This window comes from Drosophila biarmipes, chromosome 3R (assembly GCF_025231255.1).
Source record: "Drosophila biarmipes strain raj3 chromosome 3R, RU_DBia_V1.1, whole genome shotgun sequence".
Classification (NCBI taxonomy): domain Eukaryota; kingdom Metazoa; phylum Arthropoda; class Insecta; order Diptera; family Drosophilidae; genus Drosophila; species Drosophila biarmipes.
The window spans coordinates 15,477,313-15,504,234 of NC_066616.1; the positions used below are offsets into that span (position 1 = coordinate 15,477,313).

General features: G+C 39.7%; 2 protein-coding genes across 6 annotated transcripts in view; one reads left to right on the forward strand and one right to left on the reverse strand.

Annotated features, from left to right (window-relative positions):
* LOC108032065 (ichor) overlaps positions 1-26,922 on the reverse strand; it is a 36,892-nt gene that overhangs the window by 8,165 nt on the left and 1,805 nt on the right. Inside the window, exons 2-3 of one of the 5 annotated variants that reach the window (XM_050888569.1) lie at positions 6,254-6,429; positions 5,792-6,192 (exon numbers count right to left, since the gene is read on the reverse strand). The exons of 1 other annotated variant lie outside the window; for it this stretch is intronic. The gene's annotated coding sequence lies outside the window, so the exon portion shown is untranslated. Of the gene's footprint in view, positions 1-3,441; positions 3,587-3,793; positions 4,563-5,791; positions 6,193-6,253; positions 6,430-25,024; positions 25,115-26,922 lie in introns of those variants that run through there. 3 more of the 5 variants (XM_044090848.2, XM_050888571.1, XM_017105884.3) reach the window with 3 other exon arrangements.
* On the forward strand, positions 24,238-26,019 carry LOC108031027 (luciferin 4-monooxygenase-like). The gene is made up of 3 exons (XM_017104228.3): positions 24,238-24,405; positions 24,466-24,977; positions 25,032-26,019. Exons 1-3 carry the CDS (start codon positions 24,262-24,264, stop codon positions 25,993-25,995), a joined length of 1,620 nt encoding a protein of 539 aa, XP_016959717.1. The 5' UTR covers positions 24,238-24,261; the 3' UTR covers positions 25,996-26,019.

The following is a 26,922-nucleotide window of genomic DNA, read 5'->3' on the forward strand; positions in this document are numbered from 1 at the left end:
TAGTCTAGAAGAGAGGAAGAAAACTAAAATTTGATGGTGTCGTTTGCTCCACATAACTTGAAAACCCGTTTAGGCTTTTATAATAATTCTTAAAAGGGTAATTAATTTAAATATTTATAAACGATAACATGGAAAATTCCTTGAATTAATTAAAAGAGTTTTTCCTTGCCATCTCTCTAGATATGTATGTATCTTTTCTCTCCCCACATCTGCCTCTTGTGGTTTTTGGGCAGCTCAGTCAGGCGCTGGCCTGCTGTTTGTTTTGGCCATGAATGAACTGCTGCCACAGCAATTTGCTCTGGTCGGCACTTGACTCGCCTCGACATAACTCTGCCCCGGGACCCTGGTCTCGGGGAACTACAACTGCCGTTAGCTTCCACGGCCTCCACTCCCTTTTTGTGGCCAACATGTGTCCAACAAGCCAGATGACAAGCTGGCGATGGCGATAAGGCCCCGCAGGAAGGCTTGGCCATACTTTTATGACCGAAGCTGTATCTGCGAGAAAGAGATGTGCCGGCAATGGACCCTCCACACAGCGAATCCCAATCCGAATCCACTCCCTGGAGGCCCAGCAACAACTATGCAAATTTTGTATTTTTTATGATGCCTAACTATTTTTAGTCGCCTTTTTTCCAGCTAGTTTCTTGTTGTTATTTAAATGCTGTCCCAAGTGTGAGCAGCTGTGTGTGCGTGTCGAGACTCTATTATTATTATTATTTTTTCGTGGGTTTGTTATGGTCATCGCAGAGCGGCAACAACCACAATGACAACATGTCTGGCAAGTCCCAAAAAGCATTGCCCAGGTCAGCGAACTTTTTTCCTCTCCGCTGCCTTTGTGAATAATATTTGCGTAGTTTATCCCATTTGTGGATTTGTAGTTGTACATTCCCTTTGTTGTGCAGCTAAATGTGCAAATTAAACATAAAAGTTTGGGGATAGGAGTCTCCTAGCCGAAGCAGTTGGCGGCTTAAAAATATTTCTGAATTCATACATACATATTTGCCAAATTATTTGATCATCTTTGGTTCTTGGGTAATGATCAGCTAATGACTGAAGTTGATTGGGCGGTTTGAGATTGGGATCTCTGACGCTAAAAGGGGACTTTTGTAGGTTTGAGAATATCTTGATTAATGGTCATATAACTAAAGTTCCTATTAAATTAAAAAAAAATTTATTTAAAATCTGGCTTTACAAGGCTTTAAATCATTTTGAAGTAACCAAAAAATAAATTAAGCAAACCCTAAAAACTTTAGTTCCAGCTGAAAAATTTCCCATTTCCCAAATTAGTGCATCAAATTAATGCAATACCTTAATTATCGGAAAGATCATGGCTAAGTCAAGCTCAAGAACATCATTTCGTTTCAACTCTTGTAATTGATATGCTATGCTCGCCTCCTCATTTTCGATCTTCACGGGGAAGAAACCTCCTTAACTCGCCCAGCACACCTCTTAATTAAAGATCGAAGCCGATTGTGAGCTCAATTTTGAAATTCAATTAAAAACGAATGAAGAAAAGCAGAAAATTTGAGAGAAAGATATGGAAACAACAACGAAATCTTTAACCCAAAATGCAACTTAATGCCTAGCGAATTGGTTACGCTCATTGACGCTGCCAGACAGCTGGAAGAGTGGCTGATGCTCTTGATGTGGATGTTGCTGCTGGGCCTACTTCATATACCAACGCGCTCTGGCTTACACTGAGAAAAACTGTGGAACTCTGAGTAAACAAACACTGAACATTTGTAATAAGTATCTATTACCAAACTCAAAAAGCAACCCAGTTTATTAAACAATTTTAACAGTTTATTAAAAATTTAATAAAACTAGTATTTTTATTAAAAACTAACTAAACTAAACTAAGTTAAAAACAATGAACTATTTTTTTAATGTAATATACTCATTTAAATATTTATAATTTTAAAATATTTATTTATTAAAATCATATTCCGTATTTCCCTATTTGTTCCCAGTGTATTTGTATCTGTATCTATCTATCTCGCTTTGCTTTTGGGGGAATTGCCGCTTGCCGAATGAGTAAGCGTAATTTTGCGTCATCTAACGGTACAAACCGCCGCTACTGTTGTTGTTGTTGCTGCTGCTGCCATTGTAGCTGGAGCTTTTTTTTAATTTTTTTGGCTGCCATTGCCATTCCGTTCTTACCAACCGATTGTTGTTGTATTTTAGACCATTTTTGTCAGACAAACAAACGGTTTTATGATTTATTTTTAGCCCATCCAACGGCTTGGCAACAGTAGCAGTTCCCCCTGCCCTCCCCCTAAGTTCCCCTTCCCTGTTACCAAAAATATAAAAACCTTTAAGTGCTAGCTGTAAAGCGAAGAGAGGAGAATCACAACTTTTTACTTCCGACTGCAGCGGAGAAGTTCGTTTTGAGGTCGCCCAAAGACGCTTAATTGCTTCGGAACCATTATATTTTCCAGCTTGTGGATTTTCGGCTGCACATTGCGCATACGTCATGTGGGAAGAGCCGGATTAAATGCGGGAACAGCGTAAAATCCGATCAACTATGTAAGAAATGCTTAAGGAATCTATGAAAAAGGGAAATTTCAACATTTTTGGAGTAACTGCTTTAAAAATAGAGTAATTATTCTAAGTTATTCCAAAGGGACTCTTTTGGTACTCCAGGTTCTGATTAGCATACTTTTCTTCTTTAATTTAAATATTTATAAATTTCAGCTTGATGATAATCCAAGAATTTTATATTGTCTTTATAACATAAAGTAAGTTAATTTGTCATTTAATCAGTTTAAAATAAATTAAGATCTTAACATATTTTTTATAGTGAGATTATATTTTCATGATTAGTACCCTAAAAACAGAGCTTCCAAAATATGTTCAGAAAAATTGGAATATTACCTAAAAGTCACAAAAATATCTAGATGTTTAAAAGCGTTGCCAGGGATAAACTCAAAAGAGACTTAAGCATTTCAACGATGTAAGTCAACATATCGAATATAGTACCCTGACCTGTAAAGTAGTCTGTTACTTATAGCTTGCTAGAGTAATAAGAGCACATTTTAGCAATAGTTTCTTCACCCCGGCGAACGAACCCAGCGCCAAATTCCATTCCCAGTTCTAATTAGCATTGTATCCAACCCGGGATACAGCCTTGTCACTGCCCATTAGTGGCATGTGAATTTCACAATTGTCGTGCATAAGTGGAGCCCTACAGGCGGTACCCCAATCCTCATTCCCGTCCCGATCCACCTGCCTGTCTATAGGCCGTCTATTTGTATTTCATAACAGGTGAGTAATATACGAACATATCGGAAACGATTTCGGTCAATGACTTTTGCCTGATTTGTTTATAAGCAAGAGTTGAGAATATTCTTCTTATTCGCGGGGCCGTTGACTTGAGGAATTTCGGTTTGTTTGGTTTTGGATTGGCTCGATGTTGGGGTAGAAGATTCATTGATTACTTACTGTTACGAAATTGCAGCTTCAGCTAATAGACATTTTGAAAATAATATTCAAAAATTAATTAACGTTCTCTGGCAGTTGTTTGCTGGATTTTTCTGTTTAAGTTTTTGTGCTTGCGATAATCCGTTTTCAATTATATTTGCTAATCCTTGGGGTGTAAGTTAAGAATCCTTTATTAGCTTGGCGTTGTATATAGTTTTATGATGCTATTCATAGCTTGATTTCGAAACATTCAAGGCAGTGGAAGTGAAATAGATAATAGGCCATCACCAAGAGAGAACAAAATAAAAACCATCACCGAATGCGGGTAAGGTAAAAAATGTGGAAATAAAAAATAACATTTTTGTATACTCACAAAAACAATGGGAGGAAGACATAAAACTATGCATAAAATAATGAACGGGTAGTAGTACGAGTAGATTGTTTATTATGTGTGGGATAAAGATATAAATTGCAACCCTGCAATCTGGGATGATAGTTCCGTAGTGGATAGTGGTTTAATTTAGATTGCTTTCCAATATTCTTGGTTTTCCGTTTGCTTTTTTTCAGTTTGCAGTATGTACAATGGGGTCAACGCAGCTGATTTCCGGCTTAAAATATTTACAACAGCGTTTCTTTTGGGAGTATTTAGCATGTGTAATATTATTTATTTATTTTGTAGAATTTGCTTTGAATTTTAACTTTTTGTTAAGCGTATTTCCTTTCGTATTGCACTGTTTTTGTTCACTTTTAGCACTGTGTTGGGAATTTTGGTGGTTGTATTTGGAATGTATTTGACAATTTCGTAAACTTTTTGTCAACCATTTTCACAATTTTTTAGCCGCATTTTAACTATATTCGAATTGGCGTTTTTGTTCACTTCTTTTTATATCGCCTTCTCTCGTTATTTTTTGCTGTGGGCTTGTTCTAATTTCTGTTGCTTGCTCTTTCGATTATTGCCACTTCACATGTTCGCCACACTGTATCTGTATCTGTATCTCTGCAGAGGTGAGCGATGAGGAGGAAGAGTCCACGTCCACAATCAAATCGAACCGAACCGCGAAAAAAGCGCTGAAACGCAGACACTGGGTTCGCACAAATCCGCAGACGTCAACGGTAGAAAGCCAACTGTGCGCAGGCGCAACACGAAAAGAAATTTCCGAGCCAAGAAGTTCAACGGCGTCGTCGGCGTCGACGCAGGCAGCGCAGCGATCCGATGCGAGCATCGAGCGCTGTGCAGATACAAAGATACAAATCACGTTCGGAGAGCCGGAGAGAGAATCGCAACATGTTCGAATCGGAAACCTCGGCTTGAGCCGGCCAACACGTTGCACCTGACGTTCGAGACAGTTCAAAGTCAGGGCTAAGTTTGTTTATGTTGCTGAAAGGTCGACAAAGCGTACGATTTTGGATTTATTGGAACTTCATTAAAACTATTTCAAATGATAGTCAAATATTTATTTCTCACTATTTTTTCATGTTATTAAGGAAGTTTCATGTTTCATATGAACTGTAATGAACTTTTCTGGCATTATTTTTTACGTTAAAGAAATCTCTGGTCACAGTTATATTTTGGTAGATTTTTTAAAAGCTTTAACTTTATTTTATATTATAAAAAGTATCTTTGCCTAGCTCTTTCTTCAGTTCTAGCTACTCGATCATACCAGTGCGATGCTCCCTCCCTCTCTCCTTAGCTGTTACCTGCTCTTTCTCACTCGCGCGGGCGGTCGCATACAACTTGACCTACTTAACAAAATTTTAAATTTTTTGTATTTACAGTTCCGCCAGCAACATGTTGCTAAGGCAAGCCATGGAAGTATGTGGTTGTTGCATTTCCTCTTTGGCACTTGCCATTGTTGTTGTTGCTCCGCCTGATTGTTGCTATTGCTGTCAATATTGTTGTTGTTCATCTGCAGCGCCTGTGCAGCTAACGGTATCGCTTCGAAAATGAAAGCTCCGAGCAGCGCTCACAGGTTGCCGTGTTTTGTGTGAATTTTTGTGTTTTTACTCACGACTTTTTTGCCAGGGCAGCAGTTGTTGTGATTTTTTGTTGATTCGCTACCCTGCCAATTGGTGGTATCATATCTTAGCCGGGCTTTTAGCGGATCTAGAGGAAATATCTATGGGATATGGGTATGTATTTCATTATTTAAAGAACTAAATTGCTCAAGTTATATTTTTATTTTTACAGTAAAAGAATCCTTTACTATTTTAGCAGAGGTATTATAAGGGAACTATTTGGTACATTTAATTTTTGAATTTATAATTTTTAAATATTTTTATATTATTTTAATGATAAAAAAAATGTAAATAAAATTTTTAAATATTTTTTCTAAAGCAAACTACATTTTTCTGTTATAATAAGTTGGCTTACTATTTTCTAAAGGATATTATTTTGTCCTTTAGTATAAAGTTTTTCCGTAGTATATTTAATATACATCTGTAGATAATGAATAGAGGACCATCAGGGTGTTTGAATCTTCGTTTTTCTGCAGCCAGTCCCATATTGATGTTGGTATCAGTGTTGCTTGGCACTGGCATTAGCATAAACAAGAGCCGCCTCATCACCATGTTGACCACATCCAAATGCAACTGCGTCACTACGAACTTGGTCTCCATGGGCACTTTCCCCGTCGCCTCCGCCGTATCCGTCTCCATCTGGATTGTCGGTCATGTTTATGCCTCATGATTTGTTTTTCATCTGCCGCCGCATCGTCTTCCCCCGCTTTGGACCATCACCACTCCGTATATATGATGTGTCTGATTTTTTCTTCGCTGGAATTAACTTGCGTTTTTTATTTCGCAAAAGTATTTTATTTGCATGCTGTCCACTTACTTTTCGTATAAATATTTTGCTTTTCTTTGCGTGCGTGACTCATGCCAGTTAATAAAATTTTATCTTGGGATTGTCTTGAACTTTGTCACCCACTTCGAAGGGAGGTTTCAGGGCCAAGTTTGTTGCCTCAGTCTTTTGTTTGGCTCGATGGCAGGCGTTTTTGTGATTAACAATGGCTAGCAAAAGAATGGTAATAAATACGATGGCTTCTTTGAATACATGTTTGGGAAGCGTATGGGTAATTAAGCTTAACTGCAGTATTATAATGTTGCATATAAAAATAAATGTATAAGATAAGTAGGTAATGCATAGTAATTATAGGCACAAATGCCTAACACACTTTTAATAATATTTTAATATTTAATAACCTTCTTAAATTGTTCAACATATATGTTCTTACCTATACCACACACATAATCTGTCATAATTCCTTTTATATGCTGACAAATGTTGGATGAGAATAATTGTTAAATCAATCAAATGATTGAGGCAGAACAAAACGAAATTCAGTAATTGCTTGGGCCAGAACAAAAAGAAACGGGGTAAATATTCTTGCTGTACCATATTCTTTTCCACAATAAAGCGAAGCGTGGCCCCCCATCAAAAAGCCAAGTTCCGAGTTCCAAGATCAATAATTTTTACGCCAAATGCCGAGACAAGAGGCCAACATTCGGGCGAAGGGAGAAATACAGTTAGACAAATTCTATGCACGTCAAATGTCAGTCTCCAGATACACAGCCGCAGCCTGGGAGGAAATCAATCTTGGCATTAAAGAAGTTCGGCAAAAGTTGTGAAGAGCGCATACAAAACTAATTGAACTTGGACAGCGTGACACTTCACCCAAGGAAAAAAATAAAAATCCAACCAAAATGGAGAGCCCCGGCGAACAATATAGGAAAGTGCCTCCGAAGTCAAGCCATCAGTCAAAGCATTTTGTTCCAAGCAAATAAAGGCAAGCAATCAAATTCAGGCAAACGCCAAAAGAGTTGGGTAAAAGCAGAGTGGCGGCCGGGGGGAGAGGTCAATGGGGCAACGGTAAAAAAGTAAAAGAAAATAAAACCCAACCGCACATTGTGTAAATATTGACACGAGGGTCAGGGGCCCTCAGAACAAGATTTGTGCATTTGTCAGGGGCCAGCTTCATTTTGGGTTAGACAAACGCAGCCGAAAATAAATGCGCCCGAAAGAAAATGAAGATCTTCCGGGGATCTCTGCGCCATGGGTGGTTCGGCCCGCCTGACCGCAAAATATCTGTAAATTAAGGTGCAAATACCGAATTGCGCAGAAGTCAAAACAATTTGCAACGCCTCCGGGCTGCACCTTTCTATTTGCCCAAAACAAGACGAAAGACGAACTGCAAATGTGACAGAAACAGAACCCCGGGAAAACAAGTGCTCGAGGGGTGGTCACCTCACCGTGGGAGAGGTAGCGTCCTGTCGACAGGTAGGATTTATGCACCATCAAGTGTCTCAAATTGCACTCTAAGCTGCCCGACTACTGCCAAACTGTGCAGATCCTGGCGGATCCTTTCAATTTCTATTGAGTTTGTGTCCCAAGTCTTTTGTTTTCGTAGACACGACTTACATTTTCACTTCAGTTTCCAAGTCATTTGTATTCCCAACAGTGAAACGGATTTTGGACTATTTCACGATATCAATTTCTTTTCCGAGTTCGTGATAATCAAATTTCAAATAATAAAATATTTGCCATAAACATATCTCGAATCAGAAATGCTGTTTGCATAAATTTCCATTCCCCTGGCTTTGCCATCTCTGATCTAGCTTCGATGCCATCCCATCCATTCCCATTTTTAGATCTCTCACATCCTTTCCTCGCCATAACCATTCGCCCAATCTCGTGTATCTTTTTGCCCAACCAAAAACCCCGAATTGATGTCAAACGTTGCATAAATTTGGCATCACATCTAACACCAGCAACCACAAGAACAAACATCAATAATAATAATGCAAATTTAGCATGCATAATTTTGTACTCTTGGGCTTCTTCCACCATTTTTTCTCTTTTTGTTTGAGCCAAGATGCGGGCGTCAGTTAGCCCAGAAAGAGGGAGACAAAGCGCTGGGGATAGAACACCTCCGAGCGGAGATCTGCGATGGAGGCGCTGTCGATGCAGAGGCTTATCAACGTTAATAACACGCAAAAGACAAGCGAACAAAAGCCAACAATCGGGGAAAAGGAGAGCAAGAACGAGAACAACAAAACGAGGCGGCAATAAAAATGCTAAATAAATGGCCACATGTGTGCGACGGAGGAAGCGGAGAAATGGATCTAGGAGAAATATGAATGTAGTGCAAAGTGTGGGAGGCCCGTCGGATGGGTGGGTGACTGCCTGCACTGAAACAAAAGACCTCAACTTAATGATCTTTGGAAGTACAGTATATTTATTTTCCAATTAATATTAAAATATCAAAATATTAGTCATATAGTCAAAAATTGTTGAATATAGGTACGTATGTATGTCAGTTATTAAATTTGGATTATTAGGATTTTTATATTTTAAGCTATTATTATTTACTTAAGTATTACTTTAATATTAAACCTTTATTGTTATTTGAATTTTTAAACTTTTTAGAAAACAAGTTCATTGAAATCTTTTTATTAAATTCTTGTAAAATACCACCACTTCTTTCTGTGTTTTTTTTTGGGTGGGTGGGTTGTGTGGGTGGCTCGACAGCTAGGCAAAGGTCAAGACGAAACGCAATTGACAGCGCGGCAGCCACATTCACATTCACAGTTGCCTCAGGCAACTTCAACTGGCAGCACCGGAAGTGGGTCAACGAAAACCGGATCCGCATCAAACGCAGCTGTGTGTGGAGAGAGATAAACAACAAATGGCAACAGCAAAGGCACCAACAACGACAACCACCACCGCCGAACAAACAACACAAAACAAACATCAGACAATGCAAAATGCAATTGAGATGCAAATGCAAATTGCATTTGCCACATGTTGCAGATGCCGTGTGCTGTTGTGTGTGCCAGCAACATAAATAAACATGAAAATAATGCACACCATTAACATTGCCAATGGCCCCCAAAAAGCAGGGGGTGGGGCGGGTTGCTAGGGGGGGGGGGGGGGGGGATTTGGCCACAGAGGCCCGATGTTGGCCAGATAGACGGGCGGCCAAAAGGCCATGTGTCTGCGTGCGGAGTGGAGTGTCATGGGCATGGCTTTTGGCTGACTTCGCTCTTGACAAACTCCCTGCTGCATCTAATGAAGTTCCATTCGACGATCTCGGGGCTGTGAATGGGGAAATGGCGGGGGAAATGGAAGGAAAGAGGCGAAATATGGGCAGGCAATTGGCTGCAAGATCCACAGACATTTTCATCTATTTTACGCCTGATAGGGTTCGAAGAAAAGCGCTTTGTTAGCCTGCAAAATTACTGATGTTATGAAGAGTTAATATTATATTTAATAAAGTGGTTACCAACTCTTTACAAACTCTATAGTTTTCAAGTTGAACTTGAAATATAATTACATTATGATCCATGTTTTTAATTTAATTTTTTCCATTGACTTAAATTTAAAAAAAAACTTGGTTGATGATAAAGTTTACTACAACCATCCTAAGTATTCTGATATCCATTGATGTATTCAAAAAGTGTTGTTTTCTTGCTTTTAAAGTATTGTGGCTAATTTTATGGTTTTATTTTACAGCTTAAGACATGGCTTACATAAAGCCAATTGAATTAAAAAAAATCTTGCTTGGGAAAGAAGGAATGGATGTTTGCTGCATGAAGCAATAAACATAAGTGTACGATTCTTCATTGATTGCGATTTTCAGAAGAAATTTATTGCCTTAACGCAGACTGGAACTTCAACTAAACTGCAGGAACACTGTAAAAAAATAATAGCTTTTAGAGTACAAAATTATTTAAAGTGATATGATGATACTACTTAGCTAACTCAAAAATAAAATATTGTCAGATTTAAAAACCAATCCCCTCTATTTGAATATTAAAAAATTATAATATCTAATTTTAATTCGATTTAATTAGATTACATATATAAATAAAGATATATTTTCCAGGAAATCAAGTTTGTTGTCTAAGTCTTTTGATTTTGGTGGCTAATGCTTTATAATGTTTTCTTAATGAAACAAACCCACAGCATCCTTTGCTCAGTGCACCGATACGCAAGACTCAGGCAACGAACTTTGCCGGTTGATATATCTGGAAAAGGGCAGCGAAGCTTAAAGAACGGCGGCGGCTGAAGCCGCTGCGGCAGTAACACCAACAATCATAACGGCGCGGCGGAGTCCCAAAAAGGTGGATGAAGAAGCGCATCGCATCATTTTGTCTAACGGTTAAAGTGGCCATGGAGCTTAAGGAGCAGCCGACAAACCGACAAACGACAACGGAACTTTTTTCACTTTTCACTCGCATCTACGAGATACAAATGGGCCTGCACCTGCTCGAATGCAATCGGACCGTCAGAGCATCTCGATGACTGGGCCAAATACAAGAGATTCCCGCTCGCCTTTTGAACTGACTTTTTAATTGCATTTTCCTCCACTTTGTGCAGCGGCGGTAACTTTTTGGGAGTGAATACCGTTTAAGCGGCTCAACTGCTTAATTGTCATCAGATAGGGCGATTTATTTTTTGGCTCAAAACCTCCGTTCCCGTTGCGACAAGCCCGGGCGTAGCGAATTAATCAATTTGCAGCGGATCCGGCGCAATGAAACCAACTTTTTCTGGCTCAAATGCATCCATTGCACCGGCGTATCTCTGCTCTCATTTTGGTGCTCTTTGTTTTTTATACTTTTTACCATATCGGCGGGTGTCAGTTGTGTCTCTTTCCGTGTCACTTTGCAATCAGTTTGTCATTAAATTGAGCGGGCCCCGGGCCAACTCTACATTGTATCTGGCAGATACTTTGCCTGGGATAGTTGTGCGGCGAAAAAGAAATTCTGCGCCAGCTGCTTTTGCTCCTCCAGTAGCCTAGATGCAGCCGATAGCCACGGAAAGCAGCTCCAGGCTGTGGAGTAATCCATAATCCAGTTGATTGCAGATTCGAAAAGAGTTTTTTATTATTCAGATTTTAGAGGAAATTGGTTCAACTGCGGTTATATATTTATTTCTCCTAATTTATTAAAAGTAGGACTTCTAAATTGAATTAGATAAGCTATTAGAGGATTGGTAGATTGATGTTAAAATAAAAAGCTCTCGGTGTTCAAAAATATTTTTCATTTTTGATTATAAAACAATATTAATGGCATGCTTGAATGTATTTTTCATCTATATAATTTGGGTTATAAAGCATGAGTTTGTTGCTTAATGATATGTTGCACAAATTGCCAAGCTTTCAATCCCAAAAACCAAATGCAAAAGTGCAGCTCAGCTGCCTTTCTTTCATCAGTCTCACAAACCCCTTCGAATCTTTTTGAATTCTCATTTATTTTTCGCATTATGTTGCATGTGTCACGGCTGTCAAACGCCAACAAAGCGATCGTTTGGCAGCAGCCGAAGATGAACTCCACTCGAATTTCTCACTGTTCACCTTTAACCACAACACCACAGAAATCTTGGCCAAAACTTAACGCCTGTCAGGCAGTTGTCAAAAAAAAATGAGAAAAGATCCCAGCCAAAAAAATGGCGAAAAGGGAGAGAAAAATGCAGCGAATTATTGGCCGCTGGATGGTGCCACACAAAATTAACCCAATTATGAGAGGTGCAACATAATCAAAGCGGACAAGGGATGCCACGGTATCCTGCTTATTTCCAGCTACTCTCCGCAACCCGCCTCTTTACACAGTGGAAAAAATTACAAGAAATTACCATCGAGATAATATTTAATTTGTGGAGTATGAAAAACAAAAATCAAAACCAATCATACCTGTCCTAAAATATTCATTAGCTAACACAAAAAATTAAACACGCAAGCTAAGCATGTTGAAAACTATAAATATTTGATTATATTTCGGACTTTAAAATTTTGTAAATTATATCTAAACATAAAATAAATTTTTTATTTATGGTAACCTCTACTTAGTTATACTAGTGTTATTTTTTGCAATTTTTACACTTTTAAAATTTCTATACATTTTTAAAATTAGCTAGAAGGTCGTAACTTCAAGCTCTTAAAAACGAAAGCAAAATTCTTTTTATCTTAATCTTTTTTTATCTTTTCATGCTTTTAATTTAAATAGATCTGTCTTGTCCTTCCTGCTAAGAATTGGTTGTTTTGCATTTCTCTCAGTGTGCAATAAGAAGCATCACAAATTGGGTCACGTGCTTGGAACTGACATTTTTCCGTTGTTGGGCCGCTCGTGATCCCAAGATGCCGCCGGAGGCTGGGAGTGCGTAAGGTGGGGGTAGGGTGGCCACCACCCTTCCCTCCCCCCTCCCCCTTGGGACAAGTGCAGTGCGTTTGTCTTCCTCGAGTCCGCTTCTTCTGGTCGCCGCCGCCGCCGCCGCTGCTGTCTTCTGTTCTTCGCGTCGCGCCCATAAATTAAATGCACAAACAAGTTTCGCATCGCATTTGGAAGATAAACTGAAAAAGGGGGACAACAACAACGGCGAGGAGGGAGAGGGAGGGCAGGGGGCAAAGGGGTGGTGGGTAGTTGCTTTCGCATATAATTCAGCTTTGGGCTACATAATTAATTCCGCCAAGCGGCGGCGTTCCAACTTTTTATGTGGCTCCCAAGGAAAAGGAGGAGGAGGAGGAGGCGCTGGAAATGGGGTGCGGTGGCCGGGCGCGGAGGGTGGGGAGTTGGCCAGAAGGTACGTGATATGGGCCAACAGGTTTCGGTATTTTGTATGGTCAGCCGGCGCACTTGTTGCCATCGACGTCGAAAAAAGAAGAATTCATATGCGTCTCGTTTTTTCGTTTCGTGGGTTTTCGGTCAAGTGGCGCGGGGACCCAGACCCAGACCCAAAAAACCGAAGCCCAAACGCAGCAACAAAATAAAACCAACCAGCGATTCCACTTGATTTGATTTTGGTATGCACCATGAACCGTTATTCAAAAAATTCGAAAAACGTTTTGAGCACAAGTGTGCTGTGTGTTTGTGTGTATTGCGGGCTTCTTTGGAGTTGCAAGTTGCAATATCGATGCAGCACAGTGGAGCCAAATTGGCAGCACATCCTGCTTCCTTAAGCCGCCGTTCATCGTTTAAATTCTTCGTCAGTTTCCGCTTCCCATGCCTTTCCAGATATTAAACTTCAATTCTTCGGTGTATTTAACTTCTTGGTTAGGTTAAGTTATTATAGCTCTATAGATCAAGTGCTTTCAGGTGCCTTTCTTGCACTCAGCCATCTAAATTAAATGCCTTTCGTTTCGCTTTATATTAATATTTATGCAAATTTTTCTTCGCGCTTCAATTATTTTCCGGCATTTTAATAACTATAATTTAAATCAAGTAGGTGTATCTATTAAATGTAGCTCAACTACCACTTAGATATTTGTAAAAAGAGGGAATGTTTTTGAGAATTCCTTAAGCTTTTTATAAAATTGTGTTTTCTAAATTTTCTAATTCAATTGAATTATTTTTATTAAATATGAAGTTTTACAAATATTAGGACTTTGGTTAAAAAAATTTCCATTTTTACATTTTTTTTTAAATTGCAATTTAAATTTAAATTTACAAAAATATCCATATCAATGTACTTCCTTCACCACCGTTTTTTTAGAGACCATGGCTTGAGGCAGTAATTTTAATTACCCAAATTATTGGCACATCAGGAAACAGTTCCTCAGTGGTCCCCAATCTCAGAGTTTCTTTATTTCGTTTTTTTAACGTTTTTTGTTTTATTACATTTGCGATGTGAGACAAGGCGGCGGGTAAGTGGCGGCGGTTCGACCGCATTTGCAAAGAAAATGGAAATGGAAAATTGTGCGGGCCCAGACTAGACCAGGCCAAGTGTGGAAACTAGTTAAAGTCGGTATAATAATTGTTATTGTTACTATCGTGGCTGCTTTTTTACAGTTGTTGTTGCGGCCCGGCATGGTAATGAGCTGAGCAGCCAAGAAACAGAAACAGAGTCTGATTATCATGAGTAAGCGTGATTATGCTTATGAGCAGAGAGTAAAAGTGAAAGAGGCGGAGAGTGTGTGCAAAGAATGCCTTGAGTGTCTGAGTGGCTCGAATGTGGGCCAAGTCTATTATGCGGCCAGCGGTGGATAGTATGCCGTGTCTAGAGCGGCTCAAAGTCTGGCCAGAAGCGGGGGAAATATTGGGAAAATTACGGGAAAAAGAGCTGGGTATTAGGTGCCTGTGAGAAATTGTTTTTAAAGAGGGAACACATCCAGCTATCGCAAAGATTTATAATAATGTTGCTGTCGAGAATTTCCACACGGAGGTCGATTTATATAAAGCTCTAGGCATGCCGAAATGATTTATTTCATTATCCACAGATTATATTCCTCTTCGCTTTCCTTGACTAGTTCCTAAAGCCATGTAAATATGATTATTATTGGAATTCCATTAAGCTGTCTTAACACTTTTAAACAAAATGCATTGCACCCCATCAGTTAAAGGCACTTAACATCGTAAATTTTTACTTTTATCCACCTATCCCAGCACACTCGTGATCGATTCATGGTAGATTCCGCCAGCCAATCTCATCCTTGCTTTCACTTGCATAAAACCCACAGCCGGGAAATTTCCCATCCCATAAGAAAGCATCCCGGGACGCCCGCACTTTGACTTGAACCTGCTGCCTTGGCCAGACCCAGACTCAGACGAAGGAGGCCCACAAAAAATGTCATTAGCTAACACGACGAGGAGCGAGCAAAGTGGACTGCCGGGGGGCCTCGAAAGGGGTGTACCGTGAGGTGGAGTCTGCAGCAGACTTCCTTGTACATACAATTTGGTCAAGTTTAGTGACGCATACAGGTCCGGCTGCGAGCGAGTCGAGTCATTCATGGCGGGTTTGCCACTCCACCTCCCCCCCTCCCCGAACCACCTTGCTTGCCCATTATGGTGTCCTCTTTTAGATTCGCTACGTTGCCCGTCTTCCGTCTCTTTCCGCGCGGCCGGTGCCGTCTCTATCACGCGCTCTAGCGTCGCTTGTCATATTTGTCTGCATCGCGTTCGTTGCCTGAGTCTTTCGTTTTTCTCCCCTTTTCTTTCGTTTTTTTTTGTGAATACTGCTTTTTTTGCGTCGTTCGCTTGCCAAGTGGGTCACTTGCGATTTCATGACCGACTTTTTGTGTTGCTGCCTCTTCTCTGCGCACATTTCTTCGTTTCCTTTCCTTTTATGTTGCCAACTTCTGGCTTATTGTTGTTTTGCCTAAGTTATTTATGATTGGTCAGAGAATTTCTTTGTTTGAGCCAAAGGTTTTCGATAGCTCTTCGTAGAAATGCAAATGGCAAAAAATGTGGGAATAAATGAATTGGCAACTTCAAAAGCTACTCACTCTGCGGCTGCCCATTGATTTGATAGTGACAGTTACAAAATGCTTATAAATATGTATAATATTTATGAGATCTGTGGCTTTAGCTCTCCAACTAACACATTTCTTTCAATGGTTTCTTCGTTTTTCATTCTTTGCGATGCCGCATTCATGCCTCAATTGCCACACAGAGGAGGATATATAAAGTAATATATCAATTTGGCCAATTAGGCTCCCCCTTGGGCCATGACCAATACATGGTTATTATACCCCGCATCTGAGCCCCTCCAGCCGCTCCATGCTGCTACGTGATTTACCGTACAAATATAACTTACAATTAAATTTAAACAAAATTATTATCTCAGTGTTTGTCCATAACTGTTCCTGGTACATCGCACAACCCCTCTATATTCTGCCTTTTTTCTTTCTCCGCTCTTTCTCATCTTTATTGGCCACAAAATTGAATTTAATTGCCGTGTCTCAACTTCGTCTTCTTTTTTTGGCCTTTTTGTTGGCGTTTTTTATGACTTTGCTGAAATTGTTGCTCAATTCTATAATTATTTATGCATTCTGTGACTGCAAAAGCGGTTAACATGTCTCGTTAAATCTTTATTGAATATTAAAAGTGGGCATGGCCGGGCTTTACATTCGAGTGCGGCATGAAAAGATGGAGCTCTGAAGATTCGTATTGTGTGACAGAATTTTCGGAGGTTTTGAATACGCATTTATGCGATTATAATGGCTGAGGCACGTAATTCTTACAGTTGAAATGGGTAGTTAATAAAATAGGGCCAGGGCATTACATTAAATCATTACAAAATTACTTAAAGATAAAGAAGAACAGATTGAGCCTCTCAAAGAAGACGTTTCATTTGTGATATGGTCGGAATCTTAAACAGAGCCAAATTCAGGTTTCCCAAAAAAATAGTATTAGTATAATTAGTATTAGCTAAACAATATCTATAATAGTGGTTACTGTACATTCTGATTTCATATTTTTATGGTACCTCCTTTGGTAATATTACACATGTTATCATCTCCGATTCCCTTTTCTTCCTCAGCTATTTTATCCAAAGGAGTTAACCATTGTTCGCTGAAAGTCTGCGATAGCCAGTCGAGTGACTATCTGGCCAGCTAATAATGCACATAATAAGCCGTGACAGCAAAGTAGCCGCACCAACTATAACAATAACAAATAATAACAACAATCAGGAAAGCAACGCGATGGGGAAAAGTAAAGAATCTGTGACAGTCGACGGCTCGGCGCTCTAAACGACAATCATCATTTGAGTGCTTCGGGTGGTGGAACATCAACGCGGCAATCAAAAACGATTAACAAGATCGCACCACTCCACCACCGGCAGCACCATCAGCACCTCTTGCCCCACCAGCTGACCCACTTGGCCGCTTTGACAGATGTGTGTCAACTGCAGCAGTCGGAGAATTTTACAAGTTGTTAAGTGTTTTTGATACAAAAACTAGGAACAGCCTCAGCCCCGAACAGCTCTAGCTACGTCTTTAATTTAGTGTTGGGAAGTTGTAGTTCCATCAGCCGGGTAAAAAATACAATAAGCAATTTCTATATTTTACAATTATATCTTCGGAAAATATTATCTTTTCCCAAAAGTTGTATGATAATAATTTATATAAATTTATACAAAAAAATATTCATAAAGTATTGTTTAATTGGTACGCCTATTAGAGTTTAATACTTTAATTTAAGAGTTTTCTGTTTTTAAGCCATAAAAATAGCCAGAATGGGCAAGAAAATGGACCGCTTGGCGACTCCAAAATGCCTTCGGTTTCCCCTCAATAAAGCTGACTAGTATCCGACATGTGCAACAAGTTTAGCAACTGCGATGACGATGCCAACTTGAGCTCCAGCTCCGACTCCGGTTTGAAATCCGGGTGCAGGAGCAACTACAGGTACAGCTAAAATGTAGTGCAACATTTGGCTGCTCGTTTGTTGGTTTTTGGGGTGTCTGCCGCCCATCCCCGCCAGCCCTCCAGTCCACGCACTTTGGCAACCCGTTTGCTGTCAATGGGAGCAAGCCAAGTCAAGACGCAACTAAGCCAACCATGACTGGGCCAGCCCCCCAAAAACAGACAGCCGGCAGCCGGCAGCCAGGGTTCCTAAAAGTAACCAAAAAGTGTATTTTTAATTACCAATCATAAAGTGCGGCTGCCCAAAATAGTTTTTGGAACAGAACCAAAAGTTTAATAAGCATGACACATACGACGCTTGGCTATACTCCTCGATCTTAAGTCGAGGCCCGGGTTCAATTACGGTAATACACCCACCTGGTAGCACCGCTCGGTACTTCCAAATTCATGCACGGGTGAGGGAATCCGAAAGCATAATTATTTTGGGCCTCTTTCTAATTATACTATCTTTGATGTACCCAATGTTTCAGGCCATATAAAACAGATTTGGAATAATGTACTTTGAAAAAGAGGGGATACATTAAAGGTGGAGAATAAGGAACTGAAATTCTAGTCAATTAAAATATTCTATAATATTTTTCAAGCAATAAAATATTCCAAAACTTCTAAACCCCTTGGGTAGTATTTCGCCAAACAACGTAATAGTGTTTTTTCGTGTCCTCGATTTCCTTATTTATTTTTGCCACAACAATTACCCCTTTCTTCTTTCCCTTCCTGAGCACACTATATTTAGTGCATATAAGACTACAACAATTTAGGGCTCCGTGAGCAAGTTGAACAACTTTCATTTAAGTGCTCACCTTTTTGTGCACTACCCCAAAAAGTGCGAGCAGCAAAACAACAAATTCCGAATCCCATTGAAATCAACCTCTGAAAATAAATAATGAAAAAAGTGCGGCATAAAAAACAGTTTATAACGACGTGATTCTTTTGCCTTGTCTGCGAGTTCCCCCATTCCGTCCGCTTTTGGCCGAAAGTGTGCTCATAATTAGCCCTTTTTGTTGACTTTTTTATTTTGGGGCCAGAGCAATGCACAAAATTAGCAACTATTACGCTTCTATTATTTCGCTTGGCTTCCGTACCGAGTGTAATCTTGGCTCTTGGCTTTTAGCTGATGTAAAAGTAACAGTTTTCCTTCCACCATTATTTATCCGTTTGTTGTTTTTTGTCTTTCTGCTGACTGCCGAATGAAAACTCTCCCATTGCGGACAATCATAATTGAAGTCATTATACTAAGTACGGATTGAAGTGGATATCTATTTTGGGCTGAAAATGTTTATACAAATTTAATTGATGATTCACCACCCCAGAAGTTTAATATTATCTTAACAAAGCGGGTAGATCGTACATCTGTTTTCAAGTTTGCTTCCTAAGTCTTTTGATTTGCTGGAACGGAAAAATTGTAGGCTGCAATAACACAAAACAGAAGTCGTCTGAGAATCCGTTTTACGATCCTCCCAGTTTCATTCACTTTAAAAAACATTTAAGTAATTTTGAGGGATTCCGCTGTGGTCGAAGGTTATGCAACTTTACCACCCACGCCTTAACCTTCTCACATGTGTGCCAGTCGTGTGCCGCACAGAAGGGATAAAGGGCACGCATCTGGCTTGCTCACATATTACGTAACAATTGAAAGAATGTTCATTATCTAGCACTATGGCACTAAACGAAGGTCAATTGTTACACCGCCAAAAAAATGGTTTGTTTTTGAATGCGGTAAACTGCTTTATTTTGTTTCCGTTGCTTATAACATTCTCTATTAATTATCATTAAAAAAGTACCATTTTAAAAATTTATTAAGTAAAGAATTTCAATTTAGTTTACTTATTATTTAAAATATTTCCAATAGTGTTTACAGTCAAACGAACGATCTTTTTTTTGAACAACTTTACACATGGTCATTGCCCATGTTTGGGATATCATAAATTGGATATCCTAAATTTTAGTTGATTTTAGCCATTTATATTACTTTAGACAAGGGATACTGAGGGTTGGTAACAGTTTTAGGGCTTGACATTTATGTGAGACCCAATTTGTTAAACAAATAAATACAAATGTTACTCAATTTCCGGAAGTGTTCAAATTAGCAATGGTTCTGCTTGCACTTTCTTCGTTCCATAAGGTTTATTTGTAAACAAAAATGTGCGAGAAGGGTTTTGACAGTGGAAATCGAGATTGGTCATGCTGCGGATTAGTCTGGGAAATTGGGCCAATCTCTTGTCACTCCGGCCGTGTCACATGCAAAACATTGCCGCATGATTTACGACTTGGCAGGGGCAGGGGCAAGAGCAACTACTAAGCAGTGAATGTATCTGCAGAGTCTGCAACCCAAGAGAGGCTGCAGTGCAATGCGGATGCAACATTTGTCGCCGGCTGTCTTTTGTCATGGCCATAAAACCTCTGTTGCCGCTGCCGCTGCCTCTGACTGTTTGCCGTTTTCCACTTAAAGTCCGCCATAAAATTGTAAATTTCACCGTTGCCCGTCCTTTGACATTGTGTTCCGCGCTCCTACCTGCCCACCGAATGATGCAAAACTGGCATGGACATTTACTTAATGACGTCCTCGCCGGGAAGGGTTAAGAATGCCTTTGCTATTCCCCTGGAACTATAAACATGCAGAACTCTTTCGCCGCGTAATGCTGAGCTCATGCGTGAATAAACAAAGAAGGCGGATAGCAGAGAAAGACCTCGGGGGCAGCGGAAAAAAATTAAATAAAATAAAAATTGGGTCAGGGCACACCCCTTTATAGCGTTATGGCCAACGGCTGACGGCTGACGGCACCGCCGAATTCTTGTCCCGCTCATATGTATAACTCATAATAAGGTACGCCCACAGCAAGCCGAATCTGTTTTCTTGCCTCATTATTTTTTCACAAATCGACACTAAAAGTTGGCCACCAGAATGAATGATTATACAAACAGAACATCTGGACACTCGAATGTTTGCCTAAAGAATTGTGGGATTTTACACGTAAATGGGTCTTACAAGAAATCATTTCTAAAATGGTCAATACCCTGGGTGTGCAGAAATTCTACTCTTAAAATACTATTAACTATAATTAATAAGTAGAAAAACTTGGTCAATGGGTGGCTGTTTAAAATATAAAAAATAATTTATTTTATTCAATTCTTTATCTGATGAGTTTAACTTATAAAGCGATACCTCTTTGTCTACCCAGAAGACATTCTCTTTTGAGTAGAATAAATTTAACTAAGTGGATTACAAATATTGGCTGCCAGGGCTTCTCTCTGTCTTGTTGCCAAAAAAGAAACAAAATTCGATAAAGAAGAAGCGGCATAAGTAGGGTTGACATATTCAGGTTAAAGAGATGCGACTAAAGCCCACTTTTGATCTCATTTGCTTTGCAAAGAACGGCTAAAACATTCTGATTCACTTTCATGCGCCGAGCCATCTCCGTTTGTTCGGGGCCAAAAGACCGCTTAACAGCAAAATACGGCTACAAAGGTGGCCAGAAGGAAATGCAACAACAAGCCAAGAGCTTGGAAGATTTTATTTGCTTAGCCAACGCTGTGAATATTTAATTTGCGCACTCACACACCGGAATAAGCATATATATCCGCGTATCTGTGAGTATGGCGGCGAAGAGAGGCTTTAACGACACTGCTGACCCAGATTTTGGGGGCAAGCTCAAGCTTAAAAGCTACAACGCTAATAAGAACAGCAATGCCGCCGCCATTACCCACACAAACACACATAAAATACAACAAAATTCAAAAATAAAAAACCGAAACGCCAAAAGCGTTGTTGCTGGCTTCCTACCTTCTTTTTTTATTTGTGCGTGCTGAGGAAAGATACTCACTAATTAACCCAGAGCCAAAGTCCGAGCCAAAAGAATCAACCAAAAACCCATTTGCAAATTGTGGCCGAGAGAGATGGACACAAACGAAGTGAAGGAGATAGAAAGACAGAGAGGGGCAAAAAGAAAGAGGTAGAAGCACACTGGAGAATTTTGGGAGAAGTGAAAAAAAGGGGTAACACCCAAATATAAATTATGCTTAGGAAACCCCAAAAAAATTGTAGAAGTGTTCGTAAGTTGGTCAAGACAAATACATATGACATCATATCGCAGGCCTTATTGTTAAGGTAGAAAAAACTGTTCAACGAATATAACAGCTAAGAATTATAATTCCATGCAGGGATTTGTGTTCTTCTTGGAAACTATTAAATCTTAATAAGCAGGGCAAATTTAATTAAGGATAGAAAATAAATAGAGCGGAGTTAAAATTTATTGCTACATTATAATTTATTACTATGTTTACTTAGAGAAGGGTCACTATAATATAAAAACAGCCTATTCGCATTTCCGTCATTTTTTGTAAAGAGGTTTTCTTTTAATGATTTTACCAAACCTGTATTTATAGTAAACCATTTTTCTTGCCTTAAAAATCTGATTTATCAATGGATTTTCGTTTGAAGACCTTAATAACAGGTATGATGAGTGGTTTTTAATTTCCTTTCGATGGCATGCAGTAATTGAATGACTCAACGCGGGCAAAACCCTTCGGCACCTGCATACCCCCTTCCTTCGGGGGTCTCTGATTTCACAACACCTACCATAACTTTGGGCACCCACACACCCACCGCAGTCCCGCACCAACACACTTGCATATTTGGAGCTCATTTGTTGTTCAACATTGTTAAGTAACCATCATCATCCGTTTTTTTCCGTTTTTTCTTAATGTTTACATTTGGCGCTTTGGCCCAAATATTCTGAAAGAGCTGACAGCGGTTCCCAACTCGAGTCCAAATGGTCGAGTGGGAGTGGGTTGGCGGGTGCTGCGGGCCGTGTCTCTCTTTGTATTTCTCGTTTGGCTCACAGTGATCATTGTCATGCAGGCGATTCTGCTTCATTATTTCGCCCGACGTACCCACGCTTCCTCCTAGCTCCTAACTCTTTTGGCCCTCCCTCTCTCCCACCTGATAGCCATCGTAATGAGCTTTAAGTTGGGGTTCTGATCATCATCTCATGACGGTGTTTTTCGGGTTTTTTGGGAACGAGATGAAGATGCTGCTGGCGCATCTCCATCGTCGTTTTCTGGTCACGCTGAGACTTTTGTTTTAAGATACCTTCGGCCTGGCAGGGTCCATTGATTTAAAGAGATATTAGGGCATTGTCATCAAAACGTTGAAAAAAGTGTATCAATTTATTATAAACTAATTTTTTTTACATCGTTTTTGAAATTATATAATTTAGAACAATATAATACGATGTGTAATATAATATAAAATGTGATGATATAATACTATATGATATGATACGATAATGGTATATGATATATGATATAAAACAGATAAAAATATCCTTAGATTTGACTGCACTCTCTTGTCTCTTTAACGATCTTTGAATTTTACTTAAATGTAGATTTTCTAGGGCATCAAGTCTTCGGCTCGTCACTCCCCCTCTGAATACCATTTTCTTTCGATTTCATTGCCTCTGCCTTGCTTGCTTAACCAATATTTTGCCGCTTGATAATGAAAGGAAAGCAAAACAGTTGGTTCGGTGGGTTTTTTGCGGGGGATGGGATGCCATGGAGCCGGTCGGTCAGTCAGGTCCCAATTCCAAAACCACAAGGCCCGAAAGACACAACAAAAGCTTATAATCATCAAGAGTGAATCTGCTGGTGAAATGGCCCTGCTTGTTGTTTTGGTTTTTGCTTTTCGGCGGCGGCGACGGCGGCATACAGTCAGCCGTGTTTGTGGTTTAGACTTTGCTTTCTTTCGCGGCGGTGGGGATTTCATAATATTTGCATTGGTGTGGGCCTTTTCGCCGCACAGGTGTTTGTGTGACCCACTTTCTGAGATGCCTGAGAAGTTCTGACAATGCCCGAAAACCAACAAAAACCCGCTCACCGAATGATGCGGTGGCCACTTCTCGGAAAGGCTAATATTACACCGGCTAAGAGCCCAATTCATCCGAATGGGAGACGTGATGCTCCCAGGCCAATAAAAACGAGCATGTGAGCTGCAGGAATTCCAATATTGTTACAAATACTAATTTTCAGAAAATAAAAACCTTTCGATGAGAACACATTAAAAAGTATTATTATGTGCAAAAATGTTCAGTATATCGAAAGCTAAGCTCGGATCGTATGATAAGTTAGCCTGTACTTAAAGATTAACACATGAATGAGTTTAGATAAGATTACCTAAGTTTCTGTTATCAGAAACCATCATTAAATGATAACTTTATATTATGGGGTATGATACTGCATTTTATTTCAGTATAATTTGGTATAGGTAAGAAAGGCAACGAAAGTTCTGAGTTATGTAGGTAACAAACTAAACTTAAGTTAATTAGTACACCTAATTATCGTAAGAAAAGAAAATAAATTCAATTTATACTCCAGTGCTTCGACTGCTGAGATACACTACAGCTCTTTTTAAAAAGGTCTTGCCTGAATTAAAATCAAATGTATCAGATTAGTATTACAATAGAGCAATGATAAAAGATACAAATTTATAGTTTTATGTTTATGAACTAAATGCAAAATACTTAAATACCCTTTGGCCAATTCCATTCACCTTTTCATAGTACAAGGGTACGCTTATACTATGTATATTTCATTATCCATATCAAAGCAAGATAAGATTGCTCAACGATTCACGCTATCAGCTGGTACCAGGGTATATTAAAGAAAATTACTTTGCTGGGGTCTTAGAACTGTTTGCAAGTCGGTGGCAAGTATGTCATTTCAGCCAAAAACTAACTACAATGTCGAGGAAAAGATTTGGAGTAGCGAAAAGGAGAAATCCCAATTCGGAGAGGATTTGTCCATAGGCGAAATTATCTTTCAGGAAATGCTCCGCCATCCCAAGAGTGAAGCACAGGTTTGTACGTCAAAAATATCATCTAGGAATTTTCCTAATAGTCTAGAGAATCTTTTGCAGATATCGGACTCTGAAAAAACTATTCTTCTCCGGGAGGATCTTTTAAATAATTCTATTCGCATTGCAACTTTTATGCGCAAACTGGGACTGACTCAAACCGACATCGTGGGCATTATAGCTCGGAATACTACCCATGTAGCGGCCGTGGCCTATGCCTGTTTCTTCAATGGCATCGCCTTACACTCACTGAACAGTACCTATCTACCAGAAATTATTGAGAAACTCTTCCAAAACACAAAACCTCGCATAATTTTCTGCGACGGTGATGAGTATGAAAAAATTCGTTCCGCTACCACTAAGCTAAATGTAAAGATAGTGACCATGCGCAATCATCCTGTCGGTGTGTTAAGTATCCAGGAAGTTTTGAAGACGCCAGCGGAAGAGGGATTCAAGCCAGCGCCCCTAAAACAGGGTTCCAGCCATCCACTGGCTATACTCAGCACCTCTGGCACCACGGGCACTCCAAAGGCAGTTATTGTTGCCAATTGCCGAACCATTCTGAGCGGCCTTACGTAAGTGGTCCATAAAGAGTAAAGTTTATAATAATACCTTACTATACCTTACAGAAAATTAACCACCTCGGATGTTCAGTACGTCTCCAGCTCCTTGGACTGGGCTTCGAGTCTGTGGACGGTCGTCTCCTCGGGAGTCTTCAGCACCAAGCGGATAGTATCTGATAAGCCCTTTGATCCCTTGGAAACTCTCCGCATAATCGAGGAATACGGCGTAACATACGTTCTGCAAGCCCCAGCGCAAGTGGCAGCCATTGTCAGTTGTCGGGATTTTGAGAAAGCCAACCTGCAAAGCCTGCGATATTATTATTTTGGCGGTGGACGATGCACCTCGGAAGTCCAAAGGAGACTGCGCCGGAAGTTGGGTAAGGACATCCTCCACTTTTGCTATGGAGCTTCGGAGTTGGGTTCCCTCTTCTGCGTCAACTGGCACTACGATGCCAAGCCCAATTCGGTTGGTCGTCCGAGTCCTGGCTACCAGGTGAAGATACTCAATGATCAAGGCGATAAACTGGGTCCAAACGAGGAGGGCGAGGTGTTCATTAATAATGGAAGCTTTTGGCCCGGATATTACGGAAATCCGGAAGCTTCGAAAGAAGTCTACAAGAACCAATGGTACCAAACTGGCGACATCGGTTACGTGGACGACGATGGCTTTGTGTACATCGTGGAGCGAAAGAAGGACCTGCTCAAGTACCAGAGTAACCATTACTATCCCCATGAGCTCGAGGAACTGATCGCCCAAATGCCTGGGGTGGTCGAAGCCTGTGTCTTTGGCATCTGGAATGTGGAGAATGGCGATGAGGCAGCGGCTATTATAGCCAAACAACCAAATGTAAGGTTAAGCGAAGAGGACGTTATAGACTTTGTAGCCCAACATGCTACAACTAAATTCCTGAGATTACACGCCGGCTGTCTAATTGTTGACGATCTGAAGCGTAGTCCCAATGGAAAGACAAATCGAGCTGCCAACAGGGAATACTTTATCCGGCAGAAGGGAATTCAGTTACGAAAATAATAAAGGAAATATACTAATTCTAAATACATCGTTTTATTGGGCTGGCAAGTTACACAATATGAGGCGCCACCATTGGCCAAATTCGGAACTACTTTTCTACATGTAGAAATGACATGTAGATAGGTGCTGGTGTAGATGGGTTGGCCGCTTAGCGTTTCAATTCAGGTTTTCAAAATAAATTTGGAAATACAATTATTTTATTTGAATACAATTCTACACTGAGCAATAATATTGGGGTCTGTGGGAAGTAGAGTTTATATGTTTGTCATTAAGTTTATAAGTTTGTAAACAAACAAAATAATCGACCTTCAAGCATAAAGATCAAGGAAGTCATCAGAAAGTTTCATCAAATATATTGATTAGGAGCAGTGGCAATATAAATACGGAACGTGGAAGCCATAATATCAACATCATCAGCTCTTCGAGTCGGTTCCCACTCTGCCTCACTGATAAGCCGTCTGGCGAATAGGTTGACTGTCGTAAGTCGACTGTCTGGAATTTGCCAGAGATGTTTGCCCAGAGAAATGCTATTAAGCAATTGATTTCCGCTCCCTATAATAATAATATTTACTGCGAAAACATTTCCCTAGGGAGTGTCTCAAGTTGTGGGTGAGGAAGGCGTTATATTAGTTCTCTTACGAGCATGCATCAACAAAACATTCTCTTAAATTACTTTAGTTAGTCATTAGACTTATAAAAAGAAAATTTTAATTTTTTAAACATTTCATTATATTATTGGGGATTGTTTTTGAAAATTAATTATTAACTTTTTTTAATATATTATTACTATACCATTTTATAAATGTAATAAATATATACTTTTAAATATTCTGTAATGCTTAAAAATCCTAAATATGGGTATTGTTATCCCGAAACTCTGAAGTTTGCACTCCCACCGCTCAAGTTTATTTATAAATGGAAAAATTA

Bases quoted from the DNA above. Each gene is read 5' to 3' on its own strand.
- LOC108031027 (XM_017104228.3), top strand. From the start codon at position 24,262: ATGTCATTTCAGCCAAAAACTAACTACAATGTCGAGGAAAAGATTTGG. The intron at 24,406-24,465 runs GTTTGTACGTCA...AATCTTTTGCAG, and splicing joins ATCCCAAGAGTGAAGCACAG to ATATCGGACTCTGAAAAAAC. The intron at 24,978-25,031 runs GTAAGTGGTCCA...TATACCTTACAG, and splicing joins ACCATTCTGAGCGGCCTTAC to AAAATTAACCACCTCGGATG.